A 25,437-nucleotide genomic window follows, 5' to 3' on the forward strand; every position below is an offset into this window, starting at 1 on the left:
AAACCTTTTCCTTCAACTTTCTGAAGTCGAAATCAATACAGATAAAATGAGAAATGGGCTATCATTGCATGTTGTGAAGATAGCCAAATCAAATCAACAACACAGCAACTAAAAAGTTCAAAGCTTTTCTAAATTTCCTCCCTGCTACTTAATTATCCTCTCAATAATCTATGTTATCAATTCTTTCACTAACTTGCTAACAATATGAATAATGTCAAATAGAAAGTCTTACTTTAGTATGTAGTGTTTCATTTATCAAATCTTTATAGATCATTATTGAAAAGAGGTACAGTGGAACAGATGTCTTTATATTCACTAGCCAAGACCAAGTTTAATATTATATGAAGTCAGTATTATAAAAACTGAGAAACTAATATACAAGGTGCTGATATAAATTTAGCATTTGACAATAAACATCATGAAAATGGTGAAAAGTAGAATGTCTGAGTGATGTAATGATATTTAGTGTTTTACTCTTCCAATTGTTTTGAGTGACTATCGTTTACATTTATATTACCTGGATTAGGCCATTATAGTTCATCAATATAAAACAGAAATAAGAAATTCTATAAAGTAAAAAATTAGAATTGACTTTTCAGAAGGATGAATGATATGCTTCAAATTATTTATATTTAGTTTCCTGATCTCTACTTTCCTAAACTGAATCATAAAACAATGCAGGAAAAGTATTTATTTATAAGCTGTTTACACTGAGGAAAGTAACGCATTGAATTCAAATTCTCAAAAGAGCAATACATTTCAGTTCTCAATGCAAAAGCAGGAAATTTCTCTTTTCTAACTAAAAAGGGTCTCTGCTACTTCTGCATAAAAAATAAAGATTTGTCTTATATGTTTTCAGATTGCCTTTTTTTTTTTTCGTCTTGACCTAGGGCTAGATATGGATGGATATATCCCTGCTCCCTAGACGAAGCCTTGAAGTGAGGTCGAGTAGATGCTGGCAGTGGCATCCACCTATTTCTGTAGAGACTAGAAACATAGAAATTGTTGTCTTTTGAAGTGTTCATACCAAGGAGAAATAAATGCAAGAATCAATGATTGGGTAGGAAAGAAGTTGAACTCTGGTTTTCCCCACACCATGACCTTAAAATGTGTACATTTTAAAAATAAAATCTATACCTGTTTTTATAAAGCATTTTCTAGGAAAGCTTCATGCAGAGAATGAAGAACTTGCAGAGACATTCTCCCTTCTCATGTCATGACATACTTGCTGTTGTCTAATCCTTCATTTGTCAACACCACTATGTAGGCAATCACTGTTTCTATGGCAAGGGCAGCCATAAATGGAGGTTGAGGGAACTGGGCAAGGTAACTGATATGCCTTTGCAGGACGTGAACACTGCCGTACACTGGAAAGACCTGCGTGGGAAGTTGGGCCGGCTGGGTTCCAGCCTTGGCTCTGTCACCAAATACTTTGCTGAACCCTCCTGGTCTTAATAGGACACTGCATACCCATTTCTAAAATGAAATGCCTCGCTGTGAATAAGCCTTAACGTGCCTCTTAGCTCTAGAATTATTTGTGATGTCCTTTCCATTTTACTACTTTATGTAATCACAGAAATGTATAGGTGCCTTTATATTATCCTTGGTAGTCTTATTTGGTTCTATGTCCCTGATCAGAAATTCTATCCCCATCTTACACTGATCCTATGGGAAAACATGACCTATATTCTAAGAATAAATTATTGTCAAAAAAATACTATCTACTCTTTATTGGGAAGTTAAACTGAATTTATTGTTTTGAACTATATTACCATATTTCCATCAACCTTCAAAAATGAGATGATTTGATTAAATCAAACACCATTTCAGTGACATTATATCTTAGGCAGGATAAGGTTCTAAGGTTAAAGTCTAAGGCAAAATTTTCCTGTAGTGAAAATCAGCCTGGAAATCTTCTAAATTTCCAACAAACAGTGCAGTAAACAAGGGTGGTATAAACTTGTTCTTTTACTAAACTTGACACATAATAGCTTTCTCCCAGCACTGCAGCAGTTTTCTGTTTCTGCAACTGGTATTAGAAGTAGTTAGGAACATTCAATGACCATAATATATGAGAAATAGTGTGTGTGTAATTGTGTGTATGTGCATGTGGGGGGGGGGGGGGAGAGAGAGAGAGAGAGAGAGAGAGAGAGAGAGAGAGAGAGAGAGAGAGAATATGACAGTTTTGATTCAGAATATATAACTTCATTTCTTTATGTTAAATAAATACATAGATCAGCAGTATCATGAGCCCTCCCAGGAAACTGTAAGAAACTAAGGGCATGGCACTATTAAATTTTGACACTGGGGTATTAATAGACAGTTGTTTGCTAAACTCCATTTGCTTTACCTCTCTGCAAAAATGGTGAGACCAAGTCCAAGAATAAGGGAACACTTCCACATTACAAATAATTGTGAGAAAGGAAATGATTTATAAATGCCATTAAATAAATTACACATTTCTAGACACTCCTAGAAAGGAAAAAAACATGGTAGATAACGAGTGTTTAGAAGATATCCAAAGATCTTTCACAGGTATTTGCTACATTATTATTTATTATTAAAAATATCTAAAATAGAAAAAATACAAATTAATGAAATGGTTAAACACATTATGTAACAACTATAAGACTGGAAATATTATCCTATTAAAATGAGATTTAAAATATTAATGGTGTAAAAAAATTAAGTGATCCCAAATTTATAAAATGAGTATTTATATTTGCAAAAATAAAATGTTAATTTCCATTACCAATGACTAAAAATGTAACTAAAAATGTAGGGAATGGGAAGAACACTGTACTGGCTTATAAGATATACTTTATAACAGAGAAAAACATTTGAATCTTTTGAAACATCTCAAATACTGAGATGACTCCTGTGACAAGATAGAGAAACTGGTTGCAATTTAAACAAACCTTCAATTTTCAGAAACAAGAAGATAAAAATGAAACATAATATAAATAGCAACTGATAAAACATAGATTATCAGCTTAGAACACAGATCCAAGCTCTTTCCTCCCACTTGATTCCTCTTCCAAAAAAGGGACTTTCTGCATTTGCTATGAGAGACACGGAGTCCATAAACAACTCTGTGAACCAAACTACCAACACTTTTATGATCACAAGAGCAACGTTTTACAATTAAATTGTATTCCACATATTAGGTGCTTGGTAAACAGTGGACTTTATTGCTGTGAAATCATTATTTCTGTTAATTATTCCTTTCATCTTCACCCTCCTTATCTTGTACACTACTCCTGAAGCTTCTGGGAGGCAAGACCCTTGTCCTCTACCTCTTCGTGTGTTCAGTGCCTATTATACAACAGAGGCCCAATCAATGTTTGTTACTTTTGGCCTAACTCTACTTGGCTATGATTTCACTTTATGAAACTTGGATTTTTCTTTCTTAGATTAATGTCTATTGAGGACCAGTTACCGGTTTATAAATATTATTTGCTCCTTCAAGTAATTTGGTTCAACAGTCAATGTTTTATTTATTTATGTATGTATGTATGTATGTATGTATGTATGTATGTATGTATGTATTGTTGACACTATTACAGATGTCTCCCTTAAATGTGTTTAAAAAAATTTAAAAAGTGAACGCACCAATTATGTTTATAAAAATTCAGATAAATCCATGAAGAGTCCTTAATTAGCCTGATTGGCAATAATGCAAAAGTAACTTATTTCCAAAGCACTGAAAGTATAAGTTCAGTTCATGTAAATAATTTTTTAGATATTTAAATGCCAGGTATTAAGGTTAAAAATAATGGAGTTGTGAGGGAGTGAGGAGGGCATGATTATATCTATAAATGTGACAACCTCTGCCTTCAAGAAACTTATAGAATAATATATTTAGTACTTTACAGAATTCTGTGCTGATAGATCTCTTTGTATGTGTAGTACACTCTCTTTTACTGACAGTGATTGAGGAATAATTGGCAATTTGGTTGATGGAATGTTCTAGCTAACTAGGAGCTATCATATATACCATATGTAATTTTTGAAGAATTATACTAAGGACCAGAAACATAGAATTGGCCATACTAACACAGCTTTCTAATTCTCATAATTTTGGCTATTTAATTTATTCATTTTCAATAAATATTTGCCATGTATTTTATCTACAAGGCAGTGTAACTCTATAACACAAAAATAACCTTCCCCTCATTCATTCACTCACTCATTAGCTAATTTATTTAAGGAATATTTGTTAAATACCAATGATGTTCAGACATTGAATAATTAATTACTAGCCTTAAGAACCATATATTGTAGTAGGGGAGATAAGGTCTAAATACCGATATCAGAATATAGGACATTTTGCTAGAAACCCAGTAAAAGATATAAAAATGCTTCAGGTATGCATCAGACAGACTAGCAATATACATTTGTTTACCTGGCTGTTTGTTCTTTCATCAACCTGATGATTTACCTTTTCTCACTATCCCTTCGTAGCTCCCTTGCAGAAAGTTGTCTAATCCCTGTAAACTTTTCTCTTGGGTACAGCTGCCGTTATTTGGAATAGTACTTTGACTTAACTTACTCTAAACTTACCTAACTTAAGTTCTGAAATGTGCTTTCTTGTTCTAACACTTTAAAATTTAGTGGAAAAAAATATGAATTTCATCTATGCCTTTCACAAGTTTATAGGTTTTGCTCACATAAAAAGAGCCCAATTTCATAGTTTTCTCATACAGCAACCTCTTTTCCTTGGTCATTTTATAAAAGGTACTCAGTTCTAAAATTCTACTGAATATAATTTAATCCTTCTTAGATGATTTAGAAATCACCAGGATGTTAAGAGTAGCTCAAAGTCATTTTTATCAATAGCTGCTGGTATGGGACAAAGAAGGCGATAAAATTGGATTGGATTAAATTGATTGCAGAACTGGGTCATGCCCCAAGGGCTACCTTCGTAAATATATCAAATTTTACTTGTCATTTTTTTCTTTCTCTCAAAATTAGGAATGTACAAATTAAATTCTGGTTAATTCGGATTCATAATAAATTAGATTTTACTGTGTATACATGAATTAAAGCATGTAGTTAAATTTTTATATTTAGTACACTTTTAATTAATCTATAATAGTACAAAGCAAAGTACTTACATTAGCTGCTCCAAGAAGTATTAATGTGGGCCCAAGACCTATTGTATATATTGATCTGAGCATTACAGACACAAGAAATGGCCGGATACCCACAGGCTTGGAGAAGAAAAACAGCATGGATGTGCAGATTGCAACTGCTATCCATAGAAGAACTGAGAACAACGGAGAAAGTGTACCTGTGAAATGGGAAAAAAGTTTATTTTTACCAAGAACAAATCTAGAAAATGTTAAAACCTTTGCCACGCTATTTCATATAACACATATAGCAAGTCAAGCCACGGGACACACTTTCAAAACACCCACTGTGTGTTTAGAGCAGCAGTTCTCAACCTGTGGGTCGCAACCCCTTTGGCGGTCGAATGAGCCTTTCACAGGGGTCGCCTAAGACCATCCTGCATATCAGATACTTACATTACGATTCATAACAGTAGCAACATTACAGTTATGAAGTAGCAACGAAAATAATTTTATGGTTGGGTCACAACATGAGGAACTGTATTTAAAGGGCCAGAAGGTTGAGAACCACTGGTAGAGAAAATGTCTTTGAACACATTACTCATTACATTTCTTTCCAGAAAGTTTGTGATTAATTGTAGGCCTCTTACATACTCACTAGTTATACCCCTTCTATTAAGTCTGAAAGTTCTTCATCTTTGTCTCCTACAGGAGTTATATATGCTAAATATTTTGATAGAAGTATCCCATTTGGGAACCTTAATTCAAAAGTTACGATTAATGGCCATTAAACAGACAGTTAAATCATGTGAAATCTGGTATTTTTCCACTGAACTCATACTCTGTCAGGTTCTATTATTATCAAGTTTCTATATTATAGATTCCTCTAAAGAATTCAGAATGTAGAATATCCAGTCTTTAATAAAATAGACATGTTTTAACTTTAAAACATACGTGTGTGTATATAGATGCATGAATGTACATGAATATGTATGCATGTATGTATTTGGAGGTCAATTCAAGTTCTTAAAAAACTGGTAAGCTATTTAAATAATCAGAAACAAAAGTTCTAAGTGTTTTAAAAAGGAATTCTATTACAAACAAAATTTCTTTCGAAATTGCCCAAAAAGGTGTTTAAAAATATTTTTCTGTGAAAAAGAAGTACACTTCATTGACGTTTGCACTGACATGTGGATTCAAGGAATCCCTCTCTGAAGATCACATGGTGCCAAGTTTGCAGAAGTAAATTAAGGGGCAACATTCTTGGGCTGATAAGACTAACGCCAAAACCTCAAACATGTGAACAGGCTGATGATGTCAGAGGGGAAACGACAAAAGGGAGATTTTTCTACTAGTTGCTTCTTTTGGCCACACCTCTTTATAATTTATAAAATTAATTTCTGCATCAAAACACCACAGGGCTGTGGTGTGTAGAGCTTTTGTGCTACCATCAAAACCATGGGATTATCTGGACTCCTGAAATGAATTCCGTGTAAGCCTTTAGTTCACAGTGAGTGCTAAAAGATCAAAAGTAGGTAGGATGATCCTGTTAGACATTAAAAACAAAACAAAAAGTCAGATAGGAAACAGCACTGGTTTAGACGTGTTTATTTTTGCAATGTTTGTTCTTATCATGTTATCTCTTAAAGCAAGCAGTGATGAAAGAGAGTTGGGAGGAGAGATTTGATCTGCCCTTTCACCAAATTTATGATCTGATAAGATCACTTGGGAGATGAAGAAAGGGGTAAATTGCTATGGAAATCACCCTCAATTCCTGTCCTCTGGCAACACTAACAAAATGGGCACCCAACTCATGTTTATTATGATATTGGCTTGGAAGCACTCTATGTCTACAGAACACAGCCTGACCACCAACTGCCCTGACTTCACAGATCTCAAAGAGCCATGGAGGGAATAATGCCTTCAACTTTCTATCATGCTTATCAGGACACCATCAAAACATAAGCTCTGTAAGGGCGAGGACCATTTCTGGGTCTATCACAGTGCCTGGCATGCAGTTACAAATAAATATTTGTTGATGAAATGAATAAATCAAAATAATCTGTGATCTTGTTTTAAGCAACTAAATCTCCAGTTACAAATTCCCCAAGCTGTGGAGCTATACTCTGAAACTGCCAACATCTTTACACATTTAACAATTTACACATTTACACATTTAGCCAGACATTGGACTCCAGTATAATTTATAAGTAATGACTCAATGTGTTATGTGAAGTCTCAGCTTTGACTCTGGTAGTCATACTCTGCATTGTCATGAATTGCCTAATCGCCTAATCACATTTTGACTGCTTTTCTCAGATAGTATTTGGCTTGCTGAGATTTCCTTTTGATTAAACAAATAATTATACCCATGCACTTAAAACTGGGCATTTGGTCCCTTTACTGAAAGAATTCACATAGCACTAGCATGGTATCTTGAGCATATTTAAGGTACATGCCAAATAAATAGCTAAGTATGCTAAATACATGCTAAATATGTATTTGTGAATTAATAAATAAACTTAAAAGCTATATAAAATGGCTATTAATTTATAGCATTGTCAATTGGCAATAATTTGTAATCATATTTTGTAAGAAGAATCATTGATTTCTAGCTGAAGATTTAATGCTAAATCTATACTAATAAAAGGGGAATATGCTAATTAGACCAGGAGACCTTCTGGATGTCCTTCCAGACAAAGCCATGGTGGCGGGGCCGAGGCAGAGGTGGTTTAGGGGCAATTAGGACAGGGAGGGAGGGAAATTGGGGGTGATCAGGCTGGCAAGGGGGGCAGTTGGGGGCGATCAGGCCAGCAGAGGGGGCAGTTGGGGGCAAGCAGGCTGGTGGGGGGGCAGTTGGGGGTGATCAGGCCAGCAACGGGGGGCAGTTAGGGGCAAGAAGGCCAGTGGGGGGGCAGTTGGGGGCAAATAGGCAGGCAGGCAGAATGGTTAGGGGCGATCAGGCAGGCAGGCAGGTGAGCGGTTATGAGCCAGCAGCCCCGGATTGCGAGAGGGATCCCAGATTGGAGAGGGTGCAGGCCGGGCTGAGGGACACTACCCCCTACCGGTGCATGAATTTCATGCACCAGGACATTAGTATATATATAAACCAAAATCCTCTGACAAACCCTAGAGAAGACGTATAGACTGTCAAACCAACATTTACCCAATGAGGATGGGAAGGGGGACTGTCTTCTCTACTTAATTTATATTTGTATTGATTTCTATAATAAGCATGTATTGCTTTTATAATGAAAAAAATTTAGAATGCATTCTATACATTTTTAAAACTTAGAAAGTATAAAGTTTATCCTCTAAAAAGAAACTTCAAATAGCAAAATTAGAGACCTCAATTTAATTCACATACTGGAAATCTCCTGTCTACCTGACACTGACTTGTTTATAGTTTCCCATACAGATCATGCTGCTCTTACTTTCCAGTCTCTCTCTGATCCTCTGCCTCCCACATAGACTCATAAGACTTTTCTGGTTTCTCTACCTCACTGCAACCAAAGTAGACATCCATCCATAAATCCATAGGTTGTCTTCACTATTGTGTTTTACTCCTTTCTCCATTCCTTCACTAGACCATGAGCTCCTTGAGGAAAGGACAGCCTCACCAACCTTTGTATCTCTAGGGCCTAGCATAGTGCCTGGCACATAGCCATAGTCCATCAAATGGTTGTAACTGAGTCGAATGAATCAAAATCACCTTGAGAAACTTATTTTCTTTAACACAAAGTACTTTAGGGGGAAAAAGAACTACATCCACATTCGAATATGATGTATTTTTTTAAAAATCACATGCTATCTGAATATAAGAAATTCCCTCAACAACAATTTACTCCACTAGCTAGCCCACCTTTGCCGAACTGGGCAGGGATGGTAGGCATGCACTGTTCAACTTCTGAACAGAAAGCTAGGAGATTCCCTGGCATCAACAGCTGCTGCCTCAGCCACACCCAGCTTAGCCTCATATCTCAACTTCCGCACAGGTTTCTTCTTTGGAGAAATATATGCTAAACAAAGAAACCAATTAACCAAATAAAAAACAAAAAAAAACAAAACAAGCCTACAGCCACACAAATAAGGCCTGGATTCCTAAACAAATTAAAACGGAGCTCCTGAAGCCTGACAGTGAAAAGAGATTATCTGCAGATGGGTGGGAGGGTGGAGGGCCCTATAAGATGATCTTCTGAGAATCACTTGCCCCTTAAGCATCCCCTTTAATTCCTGCTCTGGTTGAAGGGAGAGACTACTCCCTCGATTAACAGATTTTTCTTCTCACTATCAACATAGATTCCTGGAGTTTTATGGGTCATCCTATCTAATAAAAGAGAAAAATGGTAATTGGCGTACGACGATACCCTTTTCATTGGCTAATCAGGGCTATATGCAAATTAACTGCCAACTATGATTGACAGTTAACTGCCAACTAAGATTGGCAGTTAACTGCCAACAAGATGGCGGCTAATTTGCATATGTAGGCACAATGCAGGGAGGCGAAAGGGAAAGCAGGAAGAAGCCACCTGCCACTGACAGTGATCGGAAACCCAGGGGGGAGCTAAGAGCTGGAGGGCAGGGCAAAGGCGGCCCTGGGGCCGCCTTTGCCCTGCCCCCCAGCCATGATCGGAGAATCAGATGCCTTTTCCGCCCTGGCCAGTGATAGCAGGAAGTAGGGGTGGAGCCAGCGATGGGAGCTGGGCATGGTCGAAGTTGGCAGTCCCGGGAGCTAGGGGTCCCTTGCCTGGGCCTAAAGCGGAGCCCACGATCACGGGGCCACTGCAGCTGCGGGTCCCCGCTGCCCGGGCCGGACACCTAGGCCAGAGGCGTTAGGCCTGGGCAGGGGCGGAGCCTGCAACCGCGGGGAGCTGGGGGTCCCCTGCCCAGGCCTGACACCTCTGCCGGAGGCCTCAGGCCTGGTCAAGGGGCCGATCCGGTGATTGGTGATCGGAGGGTGATGAGGGTCAACTCCTCTGGCTGAGGCATCAGGCCTGGGTGGGGGCCGAGCCGGGGATTGGGGGGATATGATGGTCCCCTTGCCCAGGCCTGAAGCCTGGGTCAGAGGCGTCAGGCTTGGGCGGGGGGTGGAGCAAGCGATCAGAGGGAGATGGGGGTCCCCTGCCCAGGCATGATTCCTGGGCCAGAGGCCTCAGGCCTGGGCGGGGGCCAGAGCCAGTGATCAGGGGGATATGGGGGTCCCCTGTCCAAGCCTGACACCTCTGTCAGAGGCGTCAGGCCTGGGCAAGGGGCCGATCAGGCGATCGGAGGGTGATGGGGGTCTACGCCTCTGGCCGAGGCATCAGGCCTGGGCAAGGGGCCGATCCTGCGATTGGAGGGTGATGGGGGTCAACGCCTGAGGGCTCCCAGTATGTGAGAGGGGGCAGGCTGGGCTGAGGGACACTCCCCTCCCCACACACACCCAGTGCACGAATTTCGTGCACCGGGCCCCTAGTTATATAATATTGTCAATATTTTTTTTTTCTCAAGTGTTTCAGGTTTGGCCACTGGGAGACCTTTCAAATTGGATGCTGTGTTCTTACTATGTCCTCATCATTTTATCCAATTTGTTTAGCACTTTTTGGAAGGAATATTAATGATCAACTAATTCATCTTTAAGTTGATTCCAAGTGCTCCTGGCAAGTTGTCACTGGTCATCAAGTGTGCTTCCCTGTGTAGTAGTAACATTGACCTTCTAACAACATCTATAACAACTAAGGTTTATTGAATGCTTTACTCATAACATCTCATTAAAGTCTCACAATAAGTCTATGAACAGATAAGATACCTGTGCACCACCCCTCTAGTATTTATATAATTGATATGATGATGTATAAAAATGCTTTGGGCAATAATAGGTAGAAATAACAATTTTCAGTGCGTTATTTATCAATATATACCATAGCTCTTCTCTATATGAGTTTTTGCAAAATAACATTTATATTGACCATAGTTTTCTGCCTATGCCACTTACTATAATTCTCTACTTCCAACAACTATAGAAAAATCGATTTAATAAGAATGAAATCATTATTATTTTGAAGCTCTAAATAGCTAAGAAATGCATTGAGAGTGTTATTTTAGAACTTTAAAATATTTATCATTTAAAGAAAGATAAGCACTTGCCTTCATCTCCATCGTCCCCAAATGGGTAGAAGAGGGCAACAGCTAAGTTGATGAACACGGCCAAGTTGAAGGAGATGCTCCCCCAGAGGGATATGTGTCTCGAGAACCAGAACAGGGCATGGTTATCTAGTAAGGAAGACGTGCAAGGGGATAGAACAGAAAAATAAATTTTGGTTTCCACACATCAACCCTACTGAAATAACATTTTCCTAAATGCATTTTTGTAAACTCGTATAAAGCATATTTAAATAAACACTTAATATGCTCTATTTTAGAAAGTTTATAATTAAGACCATGAAGGAGTTTTCTATTTGATTCCTTCATCTTTTAGCCAATTCACAACCAAACCATTGTAGAAAGGTGCGTAATTCTGCAATTGCTAATGATGGATAGGAAAGGTGATTCTGTATTAATTACCTCTAATATATCCCTAGAGAAGATGAGGGAAAAGATAGGTCAGCAGCTGCCTAAGGCCATTTTTAATGGAATGGTACACACTGCTATATAACGTAGAAAGCTGATACATTTGTCCCACGCCAATGCCTTAAAGTCAAATAAAAAAAACAAAACCCTGGCACATTTATATCTCTGATGAAAATTCCTACGACACAGACACAGTTACCTGAAACTATGAAACTTAATAGCATGGCACTTCTTGGGAACTAGTGATTTACAAGAACTTGTTGGGTTTGCAACAGAAGAGGAAAGTGAAAAATACAATAAGCACTACCCACAAGTGACAATGGCTTTGCTGAATAATTTCAGAAAAGGAACTCTGTATTTGTCATCAGAAAAGAAAGAGCAAATGCATCTATTGCATACAATTTACATGAAACAAAAACCTTTTTTTTCTACCACTCCAAACTAGTTGAGCAGATACGTAATGCATGTAAGTTTGACCACATGACTTTCAGGTCTTGTCCATTGTCTAACTTAATATGGAATTAATTGAAGGGGGAAAGCACATGAATTTTCAAATAAAAATGATAAACTTTTCAAATTATTTTCTGTGAATTCCAATCTCTGGGGACTGTTGCTTACTGATAAACTGTACTATCCTTCAATACACAGTGTCATCTTCTCTGGGAAGGTAGCATTTCAACAACACTAGGATAGGCTACGACTAACTATGATATTAAGTTACTAATGTATCATAAACTGTAAACATCTGCATCTCCAACATTCCTGAATGAGGAGTCCTCATTGTTAAAAGCAGAATATGAAGGTAAAATTAGAAGAGGTTGATGCAGACATTGGTAATAGACCCATCAAATGAATTAGATTCTATCTATAACCTCACAATAAGGTGCTTCCAATTTTTAAAAGTAAAACATATACTGGAAGTTATTTGAAGATTTCGTTTTATAAATGACAAAATATTTATCTAAAAAAGGCTCAGACCCCACAAACACTAGTTTATTACTCAATTTACCTTTTGTCAAGGATAAAAATGGATATTTTTCAAATTTCCCAAATAAAAATGTCAAGTATTCATATGTATTCTGAACACCCAAAATTTTCTCTGAACTTCATAAGATTCTACATAGTAAAATGCTATGGGAGAGTAACTTCTTTATTTTTTTCAAATATTCTGCTAGGAAAGCCTGGCAATGTATGCTGCCACCTTATCTTCAAAGATGATGTGTCTCAGGCTCCACTCAAATTAGAAAACCACAATCGTTTAAATTCCTAGAAAACTGGAATGAGGACACAATGTTGAATAGAGATATTGAGGACATAAGCCTGCTTGATTGGGAAACATCCCCAAAAGACAAAAAAGACCTAATCAAGAGTTTCCTTCTATCAATTTTTGTTGAAAGCTCATGATATTCATTACATGGGAAAATTAAATTTTATTTTAAACTCTCAAATTTTTAAATTTGAAAATTGAGTATTTCCAAGTAGACTGGAGCCCTGAGAAATAAGTCATGAGAACGGCATTATGCTCATTTTTAACTTTAAAATTACAACATTTCTATTAGAATACAAGCATCACAAAATTTTTAGTTTGATTTGGCAATGTATGGATATAGGCAAAGAAAGACTTTCCGAAACCCGTGAAACAAGCCGCTCCATCCTAAGATCCTGGGGGGAGAGAGGACGAGCGTGCGGGCACTGGCATCTCCATGCCATTCACTGAGTGGTAAGGCCAGTCAGGGCCCATCTGGGGACTTCAAACCTGCAGCTGTTCAACAGCTGAAACATACAATTGCAACCTTACATTTCATAATATTTATAAAACTATAGGATCAGCACTGGAAGATGACCTAAGTCAGAGGTTTCTGTTTGCGTGAAGCTGCAGGGGTCTTGGCTCCAGCCAAGAAGATAGATGGAGCTTATATTCTTAAGGCTGTTGGGGATCTCAGTGACATCAGGTGGCAGGAAATTAAAAACCAGTTTAACTGAAGAGTGCCACGTGTCCCAAAGTACCAATGGGTCTACCACGACGCCCCAAACTCACCACGTTCGTTTACTGTACTTACTCCTGATTTTCTTCTGCCACTTCATTTCATTGTAGAGGTCTTCTGTTTGCTGGAAGAAGTCGTTCACTTTGCTCCCTTGCTCATCCCTTTCGGTCATCGTGAACACTCGGCACTTGGACTCCCGCGTCAGGTATTCACAGATGTTGGGGACAGGAAAGACTATCTGCTCCATGGTCCTATCATGCCGGACAATCTGCAAGCATTAATTTACAGACGCTTTAGCCTTTAGCACCTTGGTCTTAGCATACTGTGTTTTTTTTTCTCACAAGTATGTTAAAGACATTTTATGAATCCAGCTAATGAAAAAACAAACAAACAGACCAGTTTGAAGTATCCTAGATAGTCCTTTACTGGACTACTTTACATTTTTCTCTTGAAGGAAGAGATAGTAACTGACTAAAGTATCATAAATATTATACTTTGTTATAAATAACAAAAGCCCAAGCCTTTATTCTTTCTGGATTATTACTTTCATGAAGAACAGGAGAGAATTAAGAGGCTGTTAATTAGCAAGTGACTCACTAATCACATTACACCCTGCACTTGATATATCTGCGTCTTGTTCTTAGCCTGTCCTTCCTAAAAAGGGCTGCTGGGAAACAAATGGCCCACTCAACATGAGGCCAGAGAAAGGTGCTCTATATCATTAAAATATTTCCCTATTCGTGGCAACACATACCTTTTGTAGGTAGAATATCCATTCTAGCATATATCTGTATATAAATATTCATTATTTTGAACTTTTCTTATTTGGTATTTGTGACAATTTAATGTTAGATTAAAAAAAACAAAACAGGCTAAATATTTTCATACAGTTTTACCATGTAACAAGGGTCTGTGAAAACCAAATCTGAGGGTTCACATTTACATAGGCTGCCCAACCCCCAAGAATGAATCAAGACTGGCCTAAACCAGAAGAGGGGTCTATTTTCCCCTTGCCACTGATGGGGTGTTGGTGAGCATGTGACCTGCTTCTGGAGAATGAGGCATGAGGAGAGATATCCTGGGAGGTGGGAGGAGGCTTTCAGGAAAGATTTGGTTTCCAAAAAGGTAGAGAGTCTTTGAGACCAACAAAATAATAACAAAAAAACCAAATAGCTAACACAAAAGTGCTTTTTGGCTGTATATTCTTTGTTCCTGCTGAGAACAAAAGGTAGTATAAGGAGATGATGCCTGAAACTGTAGCTATTTTATAACCAGGAGGTGAGACATCACCAACATAACAAGACTGAGGAGAAAGATGGGAAAGGCCTGCATGTGTGAAGACATTATTATTATTACTTTTATTGATTTCAGAGAGAGGAAGGTAGAGGGACAGAGAGATAGAAATACCAATGATGATAATCATCTATCAGCTGCCTCCTGCATGCCCCCTACTGGGGATGGAGACCGCAACCCCAGCGTGTGCCCTGACCGGGTTCATAGGTCGACACTAACCACTGAGCCACTGACCAGGCATAAAGCGCACTCTTTTTTTTTTTTTTTGTAAGGAAATTGAAGTTGGCATTTTAATTCTGCTTAGACAAGACTCTAGTTTAATGAGTGTGAAAACCTAATTAAAATAAGTAGCCATTCCTGGGTCAAATTTTGTCTCCAAACTGTGGTCATTGATTACTTCCTTTAACTCTTAAACAGATGTTTCATGAAGCAGGGAAGGAAGAGGTATATATCACTGAGGGAGAAGAGCAAGTAAAAATATTTAAGACCTGTTATGGGAGTTCTAAATTGTTTCCTTACACAAGTCAATTAAAATTCAACACCATAATTCTTGCCCTCTTGTAAAAAGCGCACACGCAATTTTTACCAAATATAACCACATACAATAAGCAGTTTCATTTCAATCTATCAAAAGGGAAGTTTCTTTAGTTCATTCTCACAAGTATTTTCTGAACCCAAGGTGGAGGAAGGAATATAGACAAAGCTTTACATGCTAATTATCAGTGGCAGGTACCTGTATTTAAAATTGACAATTAGGGTTTTCCTACACAAAACCCCAATGCCCCCTTCCCCAACAACCCCTGGTGCTACAGTTCCATGGCTTGCCAGTTAGAAGTAGTGTCTATGTTGTCAAGGTCTCTTTGTTCCAGTAGCTTTGCTCCTACTGCACTTTGTCTGACATGCAGAAGTTAAGTTTTGGTTGGAGTATGTCCCAAGTTTCAAACTGTCACTTTAAATTTTTGTAAAGTTTCTTTCATTTTATTTATAAAAGAAAAGAACCAATTCTTCACCATTCTGCATCTCCAATGGCTTTGGAAAATATATAATCTCTTCCATTAAGATTCATAATGCCATCCTTGAGATGAAATTTCCATTTGTTTTTACTTCTGTGTATCTTATCATATTGGCATACAACCACATTTTCGGTATCAAAGAGTTCCTGTCCTTCTTCATCACTCACATCATCTTCACTATTAAGGGGCTCACTCAGAGGAGGCGCAGTGCTGAAGTCAAATTCTGAGGTGCGGAGTGTGCGGAGCGGGCTGGCGGCGGAGGGCGCGGTTGGCGTTTTCAATCGGGAGGGAGTCGCAGACTCTGAGCTCCAGATCCGGGCGAGTCTTTAGGGACCCAGACTCAAACGGGAGAAGCGGGACTGTCTGGCTTCGGTCAGAGCGAGTGCAGCTTTCTCTCCCAGCTTTGCAGGGGGTGCTGGGACTCAGAGAGGCAGAGCCCCTCAAGTGCACTCTTTATCAGAAAATATTTTTTCCTAATTATGAGAGTTCCAAATTGGATCAGTTCCCCCTGAAGTAGTGAGGTCTCTAGCACAGGAAGAACCAAAAGCTACAGAGCTATTATAAAGCAATTCCTCCTTGGATGGGTGAGCAGACCAGGTAATCCACAAGGTGCTTTATCCTATTTCCCGGGATATTTGAGTCTATAACTTACCGACAAACTCTGATTTTCCACAATATTCATCATTGTGGTGATATGCCAGATACAGTGTTCAGTTTTTTGTGTTTTTTTTAAATATATTTTATTGATTTTTTACAGAGAGAAAGGGAGAGAGAGAGTTAGAAACATCGATGAGAGAGAAACATCGATCAGCTGCCTCCTGCACATCTCCCACTGGGGATGTGCCCGCAACCCAGGTACACGCCCTTGACTGGAATCGAACCTGGGACCTTTCAGTCCGCAGGCCAACGCTCTATCCACTGAGCCAAACTGGTTTCGGCCAGTGTTCAGTTTTTGAAATACAAAGATGACCAGGACCTGCCTCATGTGGAGGACAAATGACACCTAAGAAGCAATACTGCATGTTAAACCAACAGAACGACCACACTGTGGCAGGAGCACAGAGACAGGAAATGAACGAATACTGTGAAGAAAGGAGGGCAGGTCATATGAGGTGGTCTTTGAATGAGCATGAGAATTGGTAGCGAGTAAATGCTCAGTACATGTTTACTGAATTCATGTATTTCCAGCTAAATCTTACCTCACTGCTAGGAAACCAATAAAAGTCCGACTTCAACAATAGCCCCATCTCTCACACACCCCAACCCCCACCTCTGGCTTACCCACTCTCCTGGCTTTTCCTGATCTTTTCTAATCACCTCGCTTTGCACTTTGGCTTCTGGGACCTTCCTTAGAACCATACTGGCTTGATGATCTATTTGTATCCATTTCTCCAGCTCCCTGACTTTGCCAGCCTCTGGTTCCTAAGCACCTGATGCAGAAAGCAACGTTTTGCTGCTGGTCCATCTAATAGTTTCCATTAGGTCAAGTATCCCACAAAAGCTACAGGAATATTAATGTTTATAACTACTAGCAAGGGATCCATTCTGTGACACAGGTCATAATGCTCATTATTCCAAAGATTTGGCAATAGTAAACAATAAGGTCTAGTGATTATATATCACGAGAGTTAAGAGCAGTGATGCCCATCATGCACTCTGCTGAACACTAAAATGTATCTGCCAAAGTGAATGAATGTTTGAATGCAAATTACTAGTGACAAGCACCTACCACTCCACCTACTTCTGCCCGATTAGCTCTGCCAACTAGAGTCAGAATGACACCATAGCTCGTAAATGACAGCCAGATGGGTCTCACAACACATCATGATAAGTCTGTGTGGACCCACACCTCCTGAACTGCCACCAGCCATTAAAGAATGTCTCATTTATGGGGGTGGGGAGGTTAATTGTTGCATACTGAAAATGGAAACTCTTACACCATCCCAAGTTTATGCTATCAATATAAAAACTTTATTAGTGACTTCAGTGTTTCTTACACTTCCGAATATTTTCTTACACAGAGATCTCTATTTTAATAAGCCTTCTATAGTTTTTAAAAAGAAACCTTTTCTTAAATGACCGCTTCTATTATTGGGGGGGGGGGGCACTGGTAGGCACAACGGGCGTTATTAAAAATATTGTCAACTGAACCCAGGGTGCAGGCTGAGCCACGCCCTGGAGGTGGTCCTAGCCAAGAGGCAAGGACGCCACTCAGTCTGACTTTTCCAGCCCAGGTGCTAAGGGGGTGGATCCCATTATGGCCCACCCAGATGTGATATAACTTCCTGTCACTTCGAGTATATATGAAACTTATTTCCGGTGTTGGGGGCCCTGTCTGTCCCTCCATCAGAGGGCAGAAGCCCACCCAGACCCAGCTTCTTCTATTTTTGTGTCTTGTCTCTTTCATTTCTTTCTCAATCCCAAGCGCCTCTACTCAAAGAACCGGTTCGCTCTCTCTCTCTCCCCCCGTGCTGGATGCGGAGAAGGGAGACCCCCCGACATATAATATCATAATCTTTTCTCTAAAACATCACTGCTCTGTGATGAAGCTTCCATGACCGAAACAAAACAGAACCAAAACTACCTTATTAGTTACAAAAGGAAACTTAAATAGTCATGGCCAAAACACAAAAGACAACTTTGAAAAAAATGTTGTGTGCCTCAGATTTTTGTAGATCACTCCTCACATCTCATTTTTTTAGTGTGTACTTTTACCGTTTATATCAATTTGGCTTCGTTGTTCTGGGAAACACTTATGAAAAAGTTCTGAAATAGGAAGTAAATAGATCTTTTCACAGTTGGCCCCTTTCAAGAAATAATGGACAGTTACCTCAATCTGTGCGGTGTGGTTGGCATAATACTTTAAGGCTTCATCTCCATCATCTGGATCTGATCCTGGTTTGAGCATCTGCTGTAATAATTTGTTGTGACGGGCCAACTAGAGGGAAAAAGAGAGAGAAAACAAGTTTTAGATCTTTCCCACTCCCTTTCCTGGAGACAAACTTTGAAATTACTTTGTCCACTTGTACACAGAGCTTCAGTTCTGGGGTTCGTGGCAATTAATTACATGTCAGGAAAGCATGCCTATTTGAAAGGCAAAAACAATGAAATCACAAGAATCCACTATTACTACATCAGTCTTATATTTTTATTTGGGGGATATATATGTTCTTAGCATGAGAAAACTAAGTCTTGTCCAGAGTAGTTGCTCAATTAGTATTTGTTGATTAAAGTTGTATCTTCCATAATTGTATAATTGTGCCAGGAAAAAGTAAATCCCAGTGATAGGTAATTGATATCCCCTACAATAAATTTAAAGTACATGCACATGTAAAACAACTTGGTCGACAGTGTGACAGTGCAGGGCAATGGTGCCGATATAATGGCAGCTTCTATATACACAAAAATGGGTATCTGTGTTTCAGAAGCATTTCTCTTATGTCATCTAATCAAGTTTGTACTCAACTCCTATGCTTCTGTTTCTTCACACCTCAAAACTGGCACTTTATGGGTACATATCTCAGTTTTATTACAATCGAAACCAGACATTTAAAAAACAAAAATCTCACCATAAATTACAAACCACTGTCACTAGACGTAATCTTTCTCATTTGAATGCCTATGGCACTTGTTGGCTAATTCTCTCACTTTGTAGATAGCTAGTAGTGCCTTCACTGTCAATTTTATGGGTCTTTTAAATAATTTCCTGAAACCTTGAAATGTCTTTAACCTTTTAGATATTCTATTTATGCCTCAAGTTCCCAGGGGGCTTCTAGTAACAAAGATCTCCATATAATTCTTTTATTCATAACACAGGTCCTGTCTCTTACTCTGTTGCAGGCACAGTCCTAAACACTTAAGTACATGATCTCATTTGACCCTACTAAGAGATCCTGGAGACGCACTCTTTTTCATTTTTAACCCTCACCTAAGGATAAATTTTTATTGATTTTAGAGAAAGAGAGAGGGAGAGGGAGGAAAAGAAAGAAGGGGAGAGAGAGAGAGAGAGAGAGAGAGAGAGAGAGAGAGAGAGAGAGAGAGAGAGAGAGAGAGAAAGAAAGAAGAAGAAGAAGAAGAAGAAGAAGAAGAAGAAGAAGAAGAAGAAGAAGAAGAAGAAGAAGAAGAAGAGAAGGAGGAGGAGGAAGAGGAGGAGGAGAGGAGGAGGAGGAGGAGGAGGAGGGAGGGGAGGGGAAGAGAGGAAGGAAGAGGAGGGAAGAGGAGGGAAGAGGAGGGAAGGGGGGGAAGAGGAGGGAAGAGGGGGGAGAGGGGGAAAGAGGAGAGAAGTTGATTGATTAGTTGCCTCCTATAAATGCCCCAACCAGGGATCATAGGTGTATAGGATGACACTCCAACCAACTGAGCCCATCCAGCCTGGGCTGGGTAGACACTCTTATTATCCCCATTTTACAAGTGGGGAAATTAAGGCATAGAGCATTTTAAGGGACTTGTCTATAATAACATAGCTAGACAATAATAGAGCCAGTATTAAACTCAAGCAGTATAGTTCATTTCAGTATTTTATCAACATTTACAGACTAATATGTAAGTCTCTGTATTATGTCTGGGATGTTCATTCAAATTGTGATTACAAAGAATGGAGATAGATTTTAAACAATAATCCAGAACCTATTTCAGAACAATAATCCAGGTTTTAGGTCTCTATCATCTATGTCTATATAGCCAAATAAACATTATCTTTGTAAGTGATAATTTGGTAAATTAAATATTCATTCCATTAATGCTGCTCTAGAGCAAATCATTTTTGAAGCTATTATTTTATAATTGAATTTTAGGAATATTTATAAATCACTCAAGAAAACTATTTCCTGTTTTATATAGGTTGGTTCGCGAAACAAAGTTTAATCCTGTGTTATTATTTAATAATATTGTATTATTTTCCATCCAAGTAAAAATGGGAATAGAGGAAGTAAAATACAATGAGGTGAACTCCTGAAAAGTATTGTGGGGGGCCAAGAAATAGGTGGTAGTTAGAGAAATGGATAAGATACAAGGAAGGGTTTCTGAAAGATGAGTATTATAATATCTTTGTTGGTTTCTGAGAGAGAAGAGATGTTTGCTAGAGCAACATTTTTACTAGGTAAGAATGGAATGATCTAGTATCTAAATGGAAGAGTTTCCTTATATAGAAACAATTCACCCAGTGCAGACCAGGACACATGTCTGTGAGGCCAGTGAATGAGGGCAGGAAGCATGTTTGTGAGTTTTTGTCCAGAGAGGTTCAGCTGTCTGGTTCCTTCCATGCAAGGAATTTAAATGGGCCCATGAAATCTAAGCTGAATAGGGAAGGAAATGAAGCCAGAAAGGACAATGAAAAAGTGATAGGATCAATGAATTGTAGCTTCTAATGTCATTTAAAAATGTATTGGAGTGGAGGTGCTAGAACAATTAGAAGTGCTGCTTAAGAAGGGTTAGTGAGAATGAGATGTTTGAAATGAAGCCTGTTGACAAAGCATAGGGAGCAATGATTGATTAGTAATAACCATTGTCTATGTCTATCGTCAAATTGCTTCTCACACTTCCACCCTTCCCTGGTCAGAGCCACCTGGAATACTGCAGTAGCCTTTTAACTGGTCTCCCTCCTCCATCCTTGTCCTCTAGAGTCTAGCCTTAACCCAGGAGCCAGGGCTATCCTTCTGATCAGATCATGGTTCTTCTGCTCAAAACCCTCTGAAGGCTGCCATCTCATTTAGAGTGAAAGCCAAGTCTTCACCAGGGCCAACAGCACTACAGAACCTGCCCTCCTAACTTTCTGAACTCCCCACAGTCCCGACCACACTGGGCTCCGGACTATTCCTTCCACATGAGAAGCATGTTTCCATCTCAAGGATTCTGTAGCCACATTTTGCTTACTATTCCCTGTCATGCTCCTGTTTATATGGCTAAATAAAGAAAACAACCCCAGGTACTAAAGAAGAAATAGCATCATTTACTATCCTATATAATAAAGAGGTGATATGCAAATTGACCCTCACACTCTCATAAGATGGCTGCCTACAACCAGGCCAGCAGGGGGGTTAGTGAGGGACAACCAAATAACTGAACAAGTAGGCTGCATGGGGTGACCAAGCTGGCGTGGGGGGGCAGTTGGGGGCAACCAGGCCAGTGGGGGGGGGGCGGGGCAGTGAGGGGCGACCAGGCCAGCAGGGGGGGGGCAGTAAGGGGTGACCAGGCTGGCATGGGGGGGGGCAGTTAGGAGCGACCAGGCCGGCAGGGAGGTGGCAGTTGGAGGCCACCTGGCCAGCAGCGAGGGGCAGTTAGGAGCGATCAGGCTGGCACACAGAGGCAGTGAGGGGCATTCAGGCAGTTAGGGGTGACCAGGCAGCCAGGTGAGTGATTAGGAACCAGCGGTCTAGGATTGTGAGAGGGATGTCTGACTGCCGGTTTAAGCCCGATCCTGGGGATCGGTACTAGATTGGAGAGGGTGCAGACTGGGCTGAGGGTACCCATGCACGAATTTTGTGCACCAGGCCTCTAGTTTATTACTAAGTGCTTTAGAAATCAATGGTGAAAACACTTGGTAAGTTTCTGGATGAGTATAGCACATTTATAGGGAGCCATCACAGTAAGAAATCTAATTTAAATCCTAATTAAAAACTGAAAGACAGCTAATGAAGATATTCAAGGACAGCCATCTATGATATCCAATGTTACCTGACAGAGACCCTCACAACAATTCTTGAAATTAGCTGATGTCACTACACAGCATGGCCTAAAAATCCAACCAACAATCAATATTAACAATAATGAGAATGTGAACATGGGCAGCAGTACTGAATGCTAAAAGGGAACAATATCATGGGCGAGAAATCTCTGGGTCCTAGAAATACTTTCAATTCACAACAATCTTTATTAAGCAAAGCAGTAGCAATTGCTTTATATATTGGGTGGACACAGTGCTTACTTAATAAGCAGTGCCCAAATAATTTTACCAATAAATAGATCTTATTAGCTCATTAATACAAATAGAAACACTAGTCTTCATGTAATATATGAACAGAGAGATGCCTATATATTAATGCAGAGGGCTCAAAAGCATTGGTGGATAGTTATCATTATTAAAAAAAATAAAGACATATCACCCACAGGGAAAGATAGCCAATAAAGGCTAGGGATTTGAGTTCATTATGTGTTAAAAATAAAAAAGTAAAATCAATCACCTCATATTAATAACATATTTTTAATTTAAATACACATGCAACACTAAATAGGAATAAAAATATGTATGTATACATAAAAGGCACACACACTTATAAGTGCACATATAACCTACAGCAGAGTCTTTGACTAACATTGTGCAGTTTTTCAAAAAACAGGATTGGGGAATAAAGATGACAAACTCAGTCTTTTTACTTTTAGTAACTTCTATTTCACATTTATCTTTGTATCATTAGGATTTTAATGTTTGTTTCCATTTTGGTTCACACAAGAATGGAGTAAAAACATCAAGCAATTGCACTTTGCCGGGAGCCGGTCCATCCTTGCTGTTTCAAGGGACCTGGCATATATGGCATACGGTTCTTAATATGTTTGCTCACCTTCTTGGCGCTGTGTTTTAACCAAGGTCACCTCTCCGAGAAAGGTTGAATCCCCAGGTAGGGATTTTCCCCTGAAGTTAGGGAGGGAATAAAACCCCTCAACTAAGTGCCAGGCGGGTAATTAATCCCTTTAACTACGAACAATCATGCTTAAACTACATAATCTTTTCTCCTTGGAATGGAGATAAGAAACGCCCTAACCTTTGTAATAGAGATTGATAGGATTGAATCAACTGGTATAAATACAGTTGTAACAAGACAGAAACACTCAGAACTCAGAACTCAGAACTTAGAACAGAATCAAGAAGACAGAACCTACACGGAGCCTAGAGACAGAAGAACTTTGCTGGAGAGAGCATGCCGGAGGATCCTGGAGAGGGACTGGCCTCGGAGCCTAGAGACAGAGCCTAGCGGGAGAACATGGCAAGGGATCCTGGACTGAACCTGACTACAGAGATTGGCAGGAGAACCTGACTGGAACCTGGACACTGAACCTGACTGGAGAGCCTGGACAGAACCTGGCTGGAGAACCTAGCGAGGAACATGGCTACAGAACCTCGCTGGAGATCCGAAGCAGAACCTCTCTGGAGATCCAGACCAGAACTTGGCTGGAGATCCTGGCTAGGCTGCTGATCAACTGAACGCTGCCTCTGTGTCATTCCTTCTTCGCTGACTCCGTCCACACCTTTGGGGACCCCTGGACCTGCTGGGGTTCGACCCCGGCAGCACTTGAGAGATATTCAACAATAATTATTTTTTGGCTCTTCTCATCTGTGAAATTTTTCGTGTGAGTTCTACTTTCAAAGATCACAAAATGAGCTGGAGCCTGCAGACAGATTAATTGCCTTATATGTTTCAGATAATAACTGTACAATGCTTTTATACCAAACATTTTTCCTGTTTGAAGCAGAGAGTAATCCAGAGAAGAAGTTGGTCTGACGGTTGTGGGTTATTGTTAAGCTGATTAACAGAGAAGAGTGTATAAACTAAGATTTTACTTATTCTAACGTGCTGAAAATACACAAGCCCTGTATTTTCAAAAGATGTTTTTTCTCTGATTGCGTGACCCTATGTGCAAAGCACAAAACTATTGTGGAATTATAGGGTAAGAAAGACTTATTTTCTTCTTTTAAACAACCCACTTTCTAGTTGGAAGTATTAGAAAAATTATTGAAATGTAATTCATATGAGGAAAATAAAGGCAGAAATACAAGGAATCATGTTTGATTTGTGGCTTTCAAAAAAGAATCATGCAAGAAATGCTTCTAATAAAAGTTTTAAGAAATGGGTAAAATGTTCATAGTAGAAAGGGGAAAGAGTCTGTTCAGGCTACTGTAACCAAAAATACCACAGACTGAGTGGCTTATAAATTACAGAAATTTATTTTTCACATTTTTGGAGGCTAGGAAGTTCAAGATCAAGGCACTAGTACAGGGGCCCTCAAACTTTTTAAACAGGGGGCCAGTTCACTGTCCCTCAGTCCGTTGGAGGGCCGGACTATAGTTAAAAAAAAAAAACTGTGAACAAATTCCTGTAAACACTGCACATATCTTATTTTGAAGTAAAAAACCAAAACAGGAACAAATACAATATTTGTATTTGCATGTGGCCCGCGGGCCATAGTTTGAGGACCCCTGCACTAGTACAACATTTGGTGTCTGGGGAGGGCTCCTTCCTCAGGAGCATATGTCTTCTCAATATAAGCTCACTGGAAGAAAAAACGAAGGCTCTCTCTCCATTCTCTATTATAAGGGCAAAAACCCCATTTATGGGGGCTCCGCCGTCACAGCCTAATCAACTCCCCAAAGCCCCACCTCCAAACCCCAGCACATTGGGCACTGGGATCCAACATATGTATTTGGGGGGTGGGAGGGACACACACAGCAGAAGACAATACAAATACAACATAAAGGACTTTTTCTTCTATCTGTGGCCAGATAAACCGAGGTCTTCTTACCCATTCTCTTCC

The 25,437-nt window shown here is 39.4% G+C and overlaps 1 protein-coding gene across 8 annotated transcripts in view; it reads right to left on the bottom strand.

The window, feature by feature from the left end:
- ITPR2 (inositol 1,4,5-trisphosphate receptor type 2) overlaps nucleotides 1–25,437 on the bottom strand; it is a 439,774-nt gene that overhangs the window by 76,962 nt on the left and 337,375 nt on the right. For all 8 annotated transcript variants that reach the window (XM_059682415.1, XM_059682414.1, XM_059682412.1 and 5 more), the window contains 4 exons: nucleotides 18,743–18,850; nucleotides 13,682–13,874; nucleotides 11,199–11,324; nucleotides 5,118–5,293 (listed from right to left, as the gene is read on the bottom strand). In XM_059682415.1, the coding sequence (XP_059538398.1) occupies nucleotides 5,118–5,293; nucleotides 11,199–11,324; nucleotides 13,682–13,874; nucleotides 18,743–18,850 (603 nt within the window). The remainder of the gene's footprint in view (nucleotides 1–5,117; nucleotides 5,294–11,198; nucleotides 11,325–13,681; nucleotides 13,875–18,742; nucleotides 18,851–25,437) is intronic.

Source organism: Myotis daubentonii, chromosome 2, assembly GCF_963259705.1.
Source record: "Myotis daubentonii chromosome 2, mMyoDau2.1, whole genome shotgun sequence".
NCBI classification, from domain to species: domain Eukaryota; kingdom Metazoa; phylum Chordata; class Mammalia; order Chiroptera; family Vespertilionidae; genus Myotis; species Myotis daubentonii.